The sequence below is a fragment of the Capra hircus genome, chromosome 26 (genome assembly GCF_001704415.2).
Source record: "Capra hircus breed San Clemente chromosome 26, ASM170441v1, whole genome shotgun sequence".
Classification (NCBI taxonomy): Eukaryota; Metazoa; Chordata; class Mammalia; order Artiodactyla; family Bovidae; genus Capra; species Capra hircus.
In genome coordinates, this window is record NC_030833.1 from 17,808,078 (window position 1) to 17,823,461 (window position 15,384).

The following is a 15,384-nucleotide window of genomic DNA, read 5'->3' on the forward strand; positions in this document are numbered from 1 at the left end:
GATGGCAGGAAACCAGGGACAGGTCTAAGAAACTGGCCTTAAATTAGTTCTTTCATTGAAAGAAGATACTTTTACACGATCTGATTTTGTTGCCAGATTAATAAATGCCAGTCCACCACAAATAGCTTTACAGGTTCATTGGCTGTTTATGTAAAAAATTTCAGCTTCCTAAGTGATTATTTACTTGTTGTTTTATTAGTGTCCTAGCTTCAAAAGAAATCATGAATTACATTTTGTGTTGAGGTCAAGTCATAGGGTCAGTTCTTATCCTGTTTTCTCATTTTCCAACTGCCATTAAAAAAAAAAAAACTTCAAAAGGAAAGCAAACTGAGCAGATTAGGAATTAAACAATCACATTTTAATCAATAAATAAACACTTGTTAACAAGTTACTAGGCAAAATAAAACAGTAATTTATCAAGAATTCAAAAGAGAATACCACCTTGAAAAACATTTTCACCATAAACTTTTCTCCATTTAGAGAATTAGAGGTAACAAAAGTTTACTCAGAATAAGGCTTGGGATAACCTAAAAAGTTCCAGGTAGATTATTAAGCTAAAACAGATGATTTTGCACATAGCAGGTAATACACAGATTGTCTGACAACTCAATGAATAAATGACTGAATGGATGAATCGCTGAACACAGGGAAAAGAATTCCTTCTGTTCACATTGTGAGCCAGGCCTGTAACCATTTCTCGTTCCTTCTCTGCCTCACTATGCCTGGCGAGGCTCTGTATTGCAGGAAATCACACTCCCAAGGACCGTTGCCAGATGGCTTCCAGGTAGAGCTGGAAGGGTAAGGTGTTGAAGGAAGACTACAGGGCAGGAGGAGAGGTGGAAAAAATCAGGAATTTTTCCAGGTCTGACTCATCTGGTGTTGCTTCATCTCGGGCAGTGGCTTTGTCCCTGCCATTGCTTCATTTCCTACAACTCCCGGTTGGTCCAGCTCCCCCCAGGCAGCCCTACCATGGTTCCAGCTCCTGTGCACGATCCCAGTTTCCAGACTTAAGGAGCCACACCTCCTCATAACCCTATGTGACAACGCACGTGCATGTTAAGTCACCTCTGTCGTGTCCGACTCTGTGACTCTATGGACTATAGCCCACCAGGCTCCTCTGTCCATGGGATTCTCCAGGCAAGAATACTGGAGTGGGTTGCCATACCCTCCTCTAGGGGAATCTTCTTGACCCAGGGATTGAACCCGAGTCTCTTACCTCTCCTGCATTGGCAGGCGGGTTCTTCATCACTAGTGCCACCCGGGTTACAGCTTCCTTTCATTTATCTTATCTTTCATCATCTACGTATGTCAATTTCCTCTATTAAATTCCCTCTACTGAAATACCTAGAATGGTTTCCGTTTTCTTGACTGGATCCTGACTGCTACATATTAGAGTCATTTTATTTTTTTCCCCTCTCTTAACACATCTGGGAATTTTTGCACAAGAATCTTCCCTAAGTCAATGAAAAATTCACTCAAACTGCATTCGATATTCCACTTTCTGCAATACAGGAGAATGAATATCCCTTTGGCTGTTTTTTGTCAAGGACTCTCTTTGCCAGGTACGAATATGACTCTGACAGTCTACCAAAGTCACCACCAGTCATGGTGGACACAGTCAAAAGTCATCTGCAGAGGTCATTTTTGTTGTATGTACTAAGTGCAACAACAAGGAGAAAGACAAACAAAATGAATCTTAAGAGAAAAAGTCATCAAATGGATAACAATGTAAAAAAAAAGTCTCTGAAAAGTCAGAGACCATAAGACAGCACCAGAGAGTTTCTTTCCCGTTGAATCAATAATTTTCCTGAAATTAAAAGCTTTTAGAATTTCTGGATCTTTTAAGAGCATTACAAAAAAAATTTCTGATTCATCAACAAATGATCCGTAGCTTCTCAGCTGGAATGCACCCCTGGAATGAATTATCTTCAGAAGTAGAGTTCCTTGGTGAGCATGGAGACCACACATGGAATCTGCTTCTTCTCGTGGAAGCGTGGGTCATCAGACTGGGATTCAAAGTGCCTGGCCACCCTGTCATTCACCCGGGTGAGGATCTGCAAGATCTCCAGGCTCTTCCCATGCTCATTCAGGATGGAGCAGAGGGCCTGCACAAACCAGGAGCCACTCCCTGGGTTCCTCCATGAATAATAGCCTTCAATGGGAGAAGAGAAAGGAGATGAAGTCAGCTGACCTGGCTGCTGCTTTGCTCACGACCCAGAAGGAGCTGTCTGTGACTGGGGCCTTCACATGTGCTCTTCTGAGATGACAGCAGTCCCCACTTACCCATACTGGATATGCGTCCTCCAAACTCTGTACTACAGGGAATCATTCTAAAACACAAATCTCATGTTGTCCCCGAGAAATGGAATATTTCCTGCTCAGTAAACGAGGATGTCACAGTCATCAGTGACTGCAGCTCTCCAATGTGAGCTGGTGAGCCCAAAGGGAACTCAGGAAGAAGAATACCTGTGATCTAGCAGCCATCAGACTGTGGCCACTCCCGATGGTGAGCCTCAAGGGAGCTCGGGTTGTGAAACACACAGGATACTGGCCCCAGTAGCTGATGCATATGAAAGCAGTGATTTCAGGCAGTTCAGACTCTTGCAACTTCCCATACATAGAGAGGCATTACATTAATTTGGGTTATCTGGTTTTCTTTCATTAACAATAGCCTTTTGATGTTCAAACTACCTACCCTTTCGTTGCAAAACTTCTATATAACCTGGCTCCTTCCCTTGTCTCCTTGGAGTTCTCCCAAGATTACTTGAGATGCTATCTCCCAGGCTTAAGTCCTAAAAATTTCCATGTAATAAAACATAACTCTCAAGTTTTAGGTTGTGAATATTTTTTAAGTTGACATCCCTCTCTCACCTAAAACGGTTCCTTCTATGTGAGGGTGAAATTTAGGCTGCTTAGCACATCCCGCAGGGCCCACCACAACTGGGTCCCCATTTCCCTGTCTAGGTTTGAACCTTGTTCATGCCCAGTCCTGCAGTCCATGGGGTCGTGAACAGTTGGACACAACTTGGCTAATGAACAACAACATGCCCAGTCATACCCTGGGCTACGGCCTCTCCCCTCCCTGGGCCACGTCAGTGAAGAGGCAGTGGTCTACAAGCTAGGGTAGCAGCTCTCTTCAGAAGCTACAATGCCTGGCACCTTGATCTCAACCTCCAGAACTGTGAAAAATGAACTTCTGCTCCCTAGCCTGTGGACTTACGTTAGAGCTGCCTGAAAAGACTAACACACCCTGTGGTCCAGCTCTTGAGTTTTACCAATGGACTGAGCCACCTGCCCCTGGCACTCTGTCTGATAAGCCACTTCAACCTTCCTCCTGTTATTTGATTTTTAAAGACTTGGTTATAGAAGTTCTTTCTTCGGAAGCCTCTCTCTCCCTAGAACTCACCCTTGGAGTTCACCCTTCTTCCTTCAGTTCTGCCAGACCTGGCTTAGGGCCCCTCCAACTCGACTGACAGGTTGGATCACACAACTATAAGCTCCTATGACTCTGCCTTCCTCTCAAGGGCAGGAACCAAATTTCTTTTTTACAGGATTCTTAAAACTGGGAAGTTTTCATTCTCACAAAATCCCATCTGCACATCTTGCCAGAGCTGGTTTTCCAAACACAACAGCCAACTTACTGTAACCAATACTTCTATACCAAGCATTTGACAAACTACTATCATAGCTGGGAGAAGTCTGAGTGATGGTTTTTACCCCAAACAATGGAGTTCACTGAACTTGCTCAGGCAAACCCAAACAAGAGGGAGGCTTGCTTGCTGCTGGCATTTCTGGTGCTTGTTTATAGGCTTGTTTAAAGGAATCCTGGTCTGAGCTATATAACTCTATAATGTATGAAAATCTCTGTATGACCTTGGGCAGGTCACTTAAACTTACTCAAGCTCAATTTTTTTTTCTATCTGTAAAATTAGGACAGAAGTAACAACTTTCCTAACTACTACACAATTATTTCAGGGTAGAAGACATGGAAAACACTCAGTAAATAGGTACCATAGACATGCTTGTTCTTATATCAATAATAATAATAATCATAAATGAGAGAATTCAGCTTTCTTTTGGAGAGAAAAGTGACTATATCGCCATGGTAAGCAGAACAGTGGCCCTCAGAAATGCTCACGCCATAAAGCAGGGGTCCTCAGGATCTAATGCCTGATGACCTGAGGTGGAGCTGATGTAACAATAATAGAAATTAAGTGCACAATACATGTAATGTGCTTGAATCATCTGGAAACCATCCATCCCCACCCTGGTCCATGGAAAACCTATTTTCCATGAATCATGTCCCTGGTGCCAAAAAGGTGGGAACTGCTGCCCTAGAGCACTTCACAGATGGGGCTAAGGTCAAGGAAACAAGATGGAGAAATTATCCTGGGATTATCCAGACGGGACTAATGTAACCACAGGAGCCCTTACAAGAGGGTCAGAAAGAACAACGTAAGGATGGAAGGAGGGTCAGGTATGAGGCTGCCAGCTTTGAAGCTGGAGGAAGGGGGCCACAGGCCAAGGAATGCAGGCAGTTCTAAACTGCTGAAAGTAAGGCTGTGGACTTGCGCCCCCTACAGTCTCTAGAAGGAACTGCTGTCCATTCTGGAATTCTGACCTGCGGGACTGTAAGATAATACATTTGTGTGTGTTCAGCCACCATGTTTGCCGCAATTTATCACTGCAGCAATAGGAAACTAACACAGCTCCAAGTCTCCATTTCGAAGGTGGGATGCACAGTGTGATTAGCAGCCAAGGGACTTGATACCTGGAACTGTGGAATAGGCAAAGAGAAAGTCGGCTTCAACTGGGATCTTATATCGGGGATTAGCATCAGTGTCATTGATAGGTCCTGAGTCAGCCTGGATCCCGTCATCGAGCTCTGTCCCCCGGCAAGCCTAAAATCAAAGCAGAGATGGCTGCATGAAGCTGAGAATAGGAACACGTGTGTTACTCACAGCTGTATCCCACTGCAGTCCCAGAACTGTGCTTGGCATGTACCAACAACACAACGATGTCCAAGATAATCTGAAGATGTGTTGAATTAGCAAGCAGAGCAAATAAAAAGACTATACTGTCTTAAACTCAGATAATTTGTGATTCAATGCAAATATAGATGCCAAGCATTAGAGGTAGAAAAATACAACCTAAATTTGCATACCCCAATGGAAACAGCATGTAGATTTGTAAAAAATGATACAAACCAAGTCACTCTGTAATCTTTTTTCATTTCTATTGACTTCGTTTTTTAAAATTATTTTCATACTTAAAGAAAATTAATTTATTTGTCTGTGCTGGGTCTTAGTTGCAGCTTAGTTGCACTTAGTTATAACATGTGGGATTCAGTTCCCTGACCAGGGATTGAACCTGGGCCCCTGGCATTGGGAGTGCAGAGTCTTAGCCACTGGACTACCAGGGAAGTCTCTCTATGGACTCCGAAAAGGGATTACCTGAATGAAGAAGAGTTTGGGTTTCTCTAACAGGGTTTTGCATCGATCCCCCCTAAAATGGGCTGTCAAGTCCTTTATTGCTGTCTTGCCATCTGTTCCATAAATTAAATTTTCTTCTCCATGGCTTAATAAGATGCAGGCGAAGCAGGCTGAATTTCTGTGGTCTTCTTCAGAAGCTGCAAGCCATCGAAACATTGAAAAGTTAAAATATGATTCCTGGGTGTGGGACCTCAGAGGTACTATTCCCTTTCAGTCTGGCAGCTGCCACTGACGAACAGGGACAAGCAGAGGGTGGAGGAGCTCCCCTGTATGACACTGAGGAGAGGTTAGAGGGAGAATTCTAGAATTCCCACTGAGTCTGAAACCAGAATGTGGCTGCCTCAAGTGGAAGAGAATCCCACAGGCAAGCGGGCTTCAGGCAGCTCCTGGGACAGCATATTGGGCTGCTAAAGGCTGGGGTCTTGGTTAGGTCTGTGACACTGGGCAAGCTGCTTAACCATTTTGTGTCTTGGTTTTCTTGTCTGTAAAATGGAGCTACCCATTAAATGGGTTGATATTTGCAAAGCAGACCACATGAGTATCAAGCAAGTATTTGTTAAAGAAAAGAAAACACGCTAAGTGAAACAAGACACTGACTAAAGCAAAAAATGCTCTATGATTTCACATATATGAGGTTCCTAGGGTAATCAGGTTCACCAAGGCAGAAAGCAGGATGGTGGTTACCAGGGGCTGAGGGGATGGGAAATGGGGCTTTAGGGTTTAATGGGGACAGAGTTTCAGTTGTGCAAGATGAAAAGAGTTCCTCTGGAGGTGGGTGGTGGTGGTTGCCAAACAAGGTGAATATATTACTTTTACTGAAAAGAAAAGGAAGAAAGAAAGTGTTAGTTGCTCAGCCGTGTCCCACTCTTTGAGATCCCATGAACTGTAGCCCACCAGGTTCCTCCGTCCACGGGATTCTTCAGGCAAGAATACTGGAGTGGGTTGCCATGCCCGCCTCCAGGGGATCTTCCCGGCCAGGATCAAAAGTGGATCTCTTGCCTCTCTCCTGCATTGGCAGGTGGGTTGTTTACCACTAGCGCCACCTGGGAAGCCCCAGTAAGTTGGCTTAGCTTGATCTCATCTAAGATTCCACGGTTCTAACTAACTAGCTACCTAGAACTATGGACTATAACCTTTCTTCTTCTCTTCTCTTCATCAGTGATGAGAGAAGAGTAAGATTTAAAATTTCTTAATTCCCTGGCAGTCAGGTAGTTAGGACTCCATGCTCCCACTGCTGAGGGCCTGGGTTTGATTCCTGGTTGGGGAGCTAAAATTCCACAAGCTGTGATGTGGCCAAAAAAATAATAGTAGTAAAAGAATTTCCTGAACACCTACTGCAGCAGTGACCTAGGTACTTTGCCCGAGTTACCTTACTTTATCGCTACAAGAGCCCCTTGAAGTAGGCCTCATTTATTTTTATTTCACTGATAAAAAATGGCATCTCAGAGACGTCCTAGAACTTTGCCCTGTCAAGAAAAATCACCACGTTGCTATTTTGATAGGATGATAAATGAGAATTCTGTGATCCTGACATGACCTGGGCTTGGGTGGTATAATCTGCTTTTTAAAAAATATTTATTTCACTGATAAAAAATGGCATCTCAGAGACGTCCTAGAACTTTGCCCTGTCAAGAAAAATCACCACATTGCTATTTTGATAGGACGATAAATGAGAATTCTGTGATCCTGACACGACCTGGGCTTAGGTGGTATAATCTGCTTTCTAAAAAATATTTATTTTTATTTACTTATTTGGCTGTGTGGAATCCTAGTAGCAGCATGTGGAGCTTCAATCTTCCTTGTGGAATGTGGGAACTTTCTAGTTGTGGCATAAGAAGTCTTAGTTGTGGCATGTGGGAAATAATTCCCTGACCAGGGATCAAACCTGGGCCCCCTGCATTGGGAACATGCAGTCTTAGCCACCTGACCTCCAGGGAAGTCCCAGTATAACTCACTTTTCATAAGAACAGAAACTACCATTGGGACAAGTCCTTACATCTGTATAGGGCATTACCCTTCTCAAATCATGCTCACAAGCTTTCCCTCAGCTAATGCTAATTGCAACCCCAAGAAGCAGGACTTGCTGTAGTATCATGATCCACATTTCAGGAAAGCAAAAAACCAGGAGGGCACAGACACCCTGCCTTGCTCACCCTTGGACTGCTCAAACTTGGACTAGACCCCAAACGTGTACTCGTGATTTCCAGTCCGCTCTACCATGTGGCCTACTAGGGTACAGAAGGTCGGCTCTTAAGATCGTTTGAAGAAGTAAGGTAAAGATGCCCGGTTTTTAAAAATGTAAGAGACGGGTACTTAAGAGAGAGTGTTATAAGGTGGGGGGAGGGATCTTTTTCTCGTTTAGCTGCACATCTAAGAAAAGCAGCAGTGGTTGAAACTGTCTACCCTCTGCCCATGGGTCACTGTCTAACAGGTTGGGAGGGTGTTACTTTCAATTATTTGCCCTAAATGTGAGAATACCATAGGTAGCTTCCACTAGATGGGTGTGGGGTAATAGAAAACGTAATTGTTCTGGAACTAGTTAATGCTTGGGTTTTGGTTCTGCCCCTCCTAACTGCCTTCAGGATGACCCTTATTCTCTCTCTAAAGCTCTGTCCCTACATGTATGAAATGGGCGTGACGATGTTGTTGGCCAACACGGCAGGGGTTCCATTAAAGATCTAAAGAAACAAATCTGTGAGCAGTTGTGTAAGAAGTAAGGTAGTTCTGAAGTGTATGGGGATGATTATTCTCTATCTGCCACCAGTGAAAATTTATACTTAAACTCTGTTCTGGACAGAAAGGTAAAGATTTGCTACTTTATTAGCCTTTTGAAATTGAGACTGTTCTGTAGCTACAGAACCTATTGCTGTGAGGCAAGCTGCTTTCCTCCTTTGAGGGGGAAATCTAAGCTTACCAAGAGAGACAGGTGTCGTGGAGACAGGTATGCGGTCACCTGGAGGAAGGAAAGGCCTCCCATGCTGAGATTCCCCCCCCCCCCCCCCGCCCCCGTCATGTGAAGGCAGCTTCTCAGACCAGGTGGGGCCCGGCTCCACTGGGGCGCAGGACGATGACTGAAGGAGGAGGGGCAGGAGTGTACCTTTTTTCAGCAGATCTTGCATCTTGGCACAAGAGCAGTCGTTATAGACAGCCACATCGAAACCCAGGCTCCGGAAGCACTTGAAAAGAGCCTCTGCGTCTTTGTCTGTGCCGTTGCGGACACCCATTCCTGTGGGAATCGAGCGCCGAGTTCACCGATGGGCGCCACATGCACAGAAGGGGAAGCCCCCCCACCCCGCCACCGAAAGGTAAGCCCCTTCACGTGGCTTGTACCCATGCTCAGTCATGTCTGACTCTTTGCTACCCCATGGTCTGCAGCCCACCAGGCTCCTCTGTGCATGGGGACTCTCCAGGCAAGAATACTGGGGTGGACTGCCATTTCCTCCTCCAGGGGATCTTCCCCACCCAGGGATCAAACCTGCATCTCCTGTGGCTCTTGCACTGGAGGCAGATTCTTTACCACTAGCACCACCTGGAAAGCCCCATCACCTGGCTCGGCCAACGCCAAACAGCCCGCCCCCACCTTCATCCTCTGAGTCCTTTGGTCCAAGTCCCACATCTGCTAATCCACATGATGGGAATCTCAAACTGAAAGTTCCCAGTTTCCCCTCATCCCTCTCTCCTGGACACGTGACACCACCTGCGGAGGGGCTGTCTACCATAGCAGGTAGACACAGCGGTCTTCTGACGAACGTCTGATACCAGTCTGAACGAAGCTGAAGGAACTGGAAGGGAACAGAAGAGCTGAGCCCATGCCCCCAGCACCCACCTGTTCTTCTGTCGAAGTTCTTGTTGTTTATGATGATGCATTTGCCCACCTTCTCAAAATTCATGTTATACTGATACGTAGGCACTCGGTCCCGGGGGATGTTGACTGATTTCCCTGAGTCATTTTTCTTCTTCTTACTGGGGAAATATAAAGCCAGTCAGGGGCTGTCGAAGATGTCAAGACACTAATGACCTCTTGATTTTACTACTAGCATAAAAGGGATGCCTAAGAAAGCTGCAATGTCTGTTGGAAAAAAAAAAAAGACCTGGGGTGGACAGATTGTTCTGTTTAACTGTCATATTTAAAATGAGTAGGATCTCCTGCTTAATTTCATTAGATGCTACAGAAATGCCAACTGCAATCATAATGCGATACCAGTACGCTCCTTACAAGTGTTCCAGGGTGTTGGTGACTATACGTTAGAGTACTACAGGGCGTTCAGCACCTGGAGTTACTATTCGTTGCTGGGGGAGCCCACTTTGTACATCCCTCTGTGGAAACTGGCAGAATCTACTAAAACTGAACTTAAACATATCCTTTGAGAGACCCATTCCCCTCCTGGGTATCCAGCCCAAAGGAGAGCAGATGTTTATCTAAGGACAGAGCCACGCACGTGCACAGTGTTACTATTTAGTAACAGCCCCAAACAGGGAGTAGTGCAAATGTCCATTTACAGTGGAATGGATTAACTGTGGAATATTCATATAGTGCAACACTACAGACATGGAGATGTGGGTTCAGACCACTGCAATCAAGCAAATATTACAATAAAGTGAGTCAGATGATTTTTTTTTTTTGGTTTCCCAGTGTATATAAAAGTTATGTTTACACTATACTGTAGTCTACTGTGTGCAACAGCATTATTTCTTAAAAAAAAAAAAAAGTAGGTGTACCTTTATTAAAAAGTACTTTAGTGCTGACTTCCCTGGTGGTCTAATGGCTAAGACTCTCCCAAATGCTGGGGGCCTGGGTCTGATCCCTGGTCAGGGAAGTAGATGCCACATGCCACAACAGAAGATTCTGCACGCCACAGTGAAGACTAAAGATCCCACATGCTGCAACTAACGCTTGGCACTGCCAAATAAATTAATACATAATTTAAAAACCTGCTAAAAAATTCTAACCATCATCTGACAACATAGGGTTTGTCAATAGCCTTCAATTTGTAAGAAGAAAAAATACATGATCTGTGATGTGATGAATAGAGTGCATTAAAAGACATGCCTATAATAATGAGATGAATAAACTATGACAACACAGAGCCATGTGGATGCATCTCGAACAGATAATACTGAGTGAAAGAACCTAGACACAAAAGGGTATATAAGTGTGTGTACTTCTCGATATGGATGTTATCATTCAGTTAACATTTCCATTAAAGGGGGAAAAAGGAATAGTAACTTAAAATGGAAAGTAGGCCCCTTCCAATCTCCAGACACTGACCATCCAGTTTTCTAAGAGTCAGCCACACAGGCACTGAAGCTGGAACCTGGGACATTGTTGAGAGAGTAGAGGAAAATAACATCAGATTGAGTGGGAAGCTGCCTTGCTAGTCACCCACCTGAATGTAAATTCCATGAGAGAAAATATATATTTCATCATATATATATACATACACACATATTTATCATATATATATATATTCTGAAAATAAAATCTCTTCTAAAAAATTGCAGAATCCCCAATACCTAGAACAATGCCTGGCTTGTAAGTTGCTCAATAAATATTTTGCTGTAAGCTACAGATCAATATCCTTCATGAATATAGATGGAAAAATCCTTGATGAAATCTTAGAAGCCAATTCTGCAATCTATAAATAAGATTATACACCATGACCAAGTATGACTGATCCCATGAATACAAGGTCAATTTAACATCCAAAAATCAATCTATATAATCCATCATATTAACAGAATAAAGGACAAAACCTATGTGATAAACTCAGCTGGTGCAAAAAAGCATTTGACAAAACCCAATACCCTGCTGAGTTAAATTCACTCACTGCAGTCCATTTTAGTTCGCTGATTCTTAAAATGTCAGTGTTCACTCTTGCCATCTCCTGTTTGACCACTTCCAATTGACCTTGATTCGTATCCCAAACATTCTAGGTTCCTATGCAATATTGCTCTTTACAGCATCGGACATTCTAGGTTCCTATGCAATATTGCTCTTTACTTCCTTCACCAGTCACATCCACAACTGGGTGTTGTTTTCGCTTTGGCTCTGTCTCTTCATTCTGGAGTTATTTCTCCACTGATCTCAAGTAGCATATCGGGCACCTGCCAACCTGGGGACTTCATCTTTCAGTGTCTTATCTTTTTGCCTTTTCATACTGTTCATGGAGTTCTCAAGGCAAGAATACTGAAGTGGTTTGTCATTCCCTTCTCCAGTGGCCCATGTTTTGTCAGAACTCTCCACCATGACCTGTCTATCTTGGGTGGCCCTACATGGCATGGCTCATAGTTTCATTGAGTTAGACAAGGCTGTGGTCCATGTGATCAGTTTGATTAGTTTTCTGTGATTGTGGTTTTCATTCTGTCTGTCCTCTGATGGAGAAGGATAAGAGGCTTATGGAAGCTTCCTAATGGGAGAGACTGACTGAGGGGGAAACTGGGTCTTATTCTGATGGGCAGGCCATGCTCAGTAAATCTTTAATCCAATTTTCTGTTGATGGGTGGGGCTGTGTTCCCTCCCCGTTGTTTGACCTGAGGCCAAACTATGATGGAGGTAAGAATCCCTTAGAAGAAATGGAGTAGCTCTATAATCAACAAAAGAGTACAAAATGCAGTCCTTGGATGCAATCTCAAAAATGACAGAATGATCTCTGTTCCTTTCTAAGGCAAACCATTCAATATCATGGTAATCCAAGCCTATGCCCCAACCAGTAATGCTGAAGAGGCTGAAGTTAAACGGTTCTATGAAGACCTACAAGACCTTCTAGGGCTAACACCCAAAGAAGATGTCCTTTTCATTATAGGGGACTGGAATGCAAAAGTAGGAAGTCAAGAAACATCTGGACTAACAGGCAAATTTGGCCTTGGAGTACAAAATGAAGCAGGGCAAAAGCTAATAGAGTTTTGCCAAGAGAACACACTGGTTATAGCAAACACCCTCTTCCAACAACACAAGAGAAGAGTCTACACATGGACATCACCAGAGGGTCAATAAAGAAATCAGATTGATTATATTCTTTGCAGCCAAAGATGGAGAAGCTCTATATAGTCAGCAAAAACAAGACTGGGAGCTGACTATGGCCCAGATCATGAACTCCTTATTGCCAAATTCAGACTTAAATTGAAGAAAGTAGGGAAAACCACTAGACCATTCAGGCATGATCTAAATCAAATCCTTTATGATTATACAGTGGAAGTGAGAAATAGATTCAGGGGATTAGATCTGATAGAGTGCCAGAAGAACTATGGATGGAAGTTTGTGACACTGTACAGGAGGCAGTGATCAAGACCATCCTCAAGAAACAGAAATGCAAAAAGGCAAAATGGTTGTCTGAGGAGGCCTTACAAATAGCTGAGAAAAGAAGAGAAGTGAAAGGCAAAGGAGAAAAGGAAAGATATACCCATTTGAATGCAGAATTCCAAAGAAGAGCAAGAGATAAGAAAGCCTTCCTCAGTGATCAATGCAAAGAAATAGAGGAAAACAACAGAATGGGAAAGACTAGAGATCTCTTCAAGAAAATTAGAGATACCAAGGGAACATTTCATGCAAAGATGGGCTCGATAAAGGACAGAAATGGTATGGACCTAACAGAAGCAGAAGACATTAAGGTGAGGTGGCAAGAATACACAGAAGAACTGTACAAAAAACATCTTCATGAACCAGATAATCACGATGGTGTGATCACTCACCTAGAGCCAGACATCCTGGAATGAGAAGTCAAGTGGGCCTTAGGAAGCATCACTACAAACAAAGCTGGAGGAGGTGATGGAATTCCAGCTGAGCTATTTCAAATCCTAAAAGATGATGCTGTGAAATTGCTGCACTCAATATGCCAGCAAATTTGGAAAACTCAGCAGTGACCACAGGACTGGAAAAGGCCAGTTTTCATTCCAATCCCAAAGAAAGGCAATGCCAAAGAATGCTCAAACTACCGCACAATTGCACTCATCTCACACGCTAGCAAAGTAATGTTCAAAATTCTCCAAGCCAGGGTTCAACAGTATGTGAACTGTGAACTTCCAGATGTTCAAGCTGGATTTAGAAAAGGCAGAGGAACCAGAGATCAAATTGCCAACATCCTCTGGATCATCGAAAAAGTGAAAGAGTTACAGAAAAACATCTACTTCTGCTTTATTGATTGCACTCAAGTCTTTGACTCTGGATCACAACAAACTGGAAAACTCTTAAAGAGATGGGAATACCTGACCACCTTACCTGCCTCCTAAGAAATCTCTATGCAGGTCAAGAAACAACAGTTAGAACTGGACATGGAACAACAGACTGGTTCCAAATCAGGAAAGGAATACATCAAGGCTGTATGTTGTCACCCTGCTTATTTAACTTATATGCAGAGTATATCATGAGAAATGCCAGGCTGGATGAAGCACAAGCTGGAATCCAGATTGCCAGGAGAAATATCAATAACCTCAGATACGCAGATGACACCACCCTTATGGCAGAAAACAAAGAACTAAAGAGCCTCTTAATGAAAGTGAAAGAGGAGAGTGGAAAAGTTGGCTTAAAACTCAACTTCAGAAAACTAAGATCATGGCATCTGGTCCCATCACTTCATGGCAAATAGATGCAGAAACAATGGAAACAGTGACAGACTTCCAGTCAGTCAATCCGAAAGGAAAGCAGTCCTGAATGTTCCTTGGAAGGACTGATACTGAAGCTGAAACTCCAATACTTTGGCCACCTGATGCAAAGAACTGACTCACTGGAAAAGACCCTGATGCTAGAAAGATTGAAGTTGGGAGGAGAAGGGGATGACAGAGGATGAGATGGTTGGATGGCATCACCGACTCAATGGATATGAGTTTGAGCACGCTCCGGGAGACAGTGATGGACAGGGAAACCTAGCTTGATGCAGTCCATGGGGTCTCAAAGAGTTGGACATGACTGAGTGACTGAACTAAACCGAACACCCTGCTATGAGAAAAATGATAATTAGACTAGGATTACAATGGAACTAACTCAGCCTGCAAAGGGCATCTATGAAAAACCCACTGCTAATATCATATTTGATGAAATAAAATTTATATTTTTAGGCAGGGCAAGAAAAAATTAAACATAAACTCTCTGTGTTTGTTTGGGCCTCCCCTCCCTCCCTAATGTACAGTAAGCCTCTGCATTATACATTAACCAGGGCTCTTCTAGGATGCGGAGAAGGCAATGGCACCCTACTCCAGTACTCTTGCTTGGAAAATCCCATGGACAAAGGAGCCTGGTAAGCTGCAGTCCATGGGGTCGCTAAGAGTCGGGCACAACTAAGCGACTTCACTTTGACTTTTCACTTTCATGCATTGGAGAAGGAAATGGCAACCCACTCCAGTGTTCTTGTCTGGAGCATCCCAGGGACAGGGGAGTCTGGTGGGCTGCCATCTATGGGGTCGTACAGAATCGAACATGACTGAAGTGACTTAGCAGCAGCAGCAGCAGCAGCAGCAGCAGTTTCTAGGATGGGGCTGCCTGCTCAGCTGCAAAGATCAATACTTCTTTTTTCTTCTGATGCTAGCAATGTATATAACATTCTTTCCTGATTCTGCAGGGGGTCATGGTGACTTGCTGCTGGCTTTGTATGTGCTTACCTGTACTATATGTCTTTGGTGAACTTCATGTGAAATACCAGCATGTCATTTTTTTAAAAAATTAAGTTATTTATTTGGCTGCTTTGGGTCTTAGTTGTGGCATGTGGAATCTTTGTTGAGGCATGCAGGCTCAGTAGTTGTAGGGTAAGGGTTTAGGTGCTCCACGGCATATGGGACTTTAGTTTCTCGACTAGGGGTTGAACTCGTGTCCTCTGAATCACAAGGTGAATTCTTCACCACTGGACCACCAAAATCCCCAGTATGCAATTTTGGTGTATGATCCTATGTCTCAAAAATGTAC

General features: G+C 43.6%; 1 protein-coding gene and 1 non-coding gene across 3 annotated transcripts in view; both read right to left on the reverse strand.

The window, feature by feature from the left end:
* Positions 337-15,384, reverse strand: part of CASP7 (caspase 7) — a 42,172-nt gene continuing 27,124 nt past the window's right edge. For both annotated transcript variants that reach the window (XM_005698497.3, XM_018041622.1), the window contains exons 3-7: positions 9,319-9,455; positions 8,590-8,718; positions 5,454-5,629; positions 4,772-4,901; positions 337-2,152 (exon numbers count right to left, since the gene is read on the reverse strand). In XM_005698497.3, coding sequence (XP_005698554.1) covers positions 1,929-2,152; positions 4,772-4,901; positions 5,454-5,629; positions 8,590-8,718; positions 9,319-9,455 — 796 coding nt within the window. In that variant the 3' untranslated portion in view covers positions 337-1,928. The remainder of the gene's footprint in view (positions 2,153-4,771; positions 4,902-5,453; positions 5,630-8,589; positions 8,719-9,318; positions 9,456-15,384) is intronic.
* On the reverse strand, positions 5,350-5,422 carry TRNAG-CCC. Its single transcript has one exon. It is a non-coding gene; the product is annotated as a tRNA-Gly (tRNA).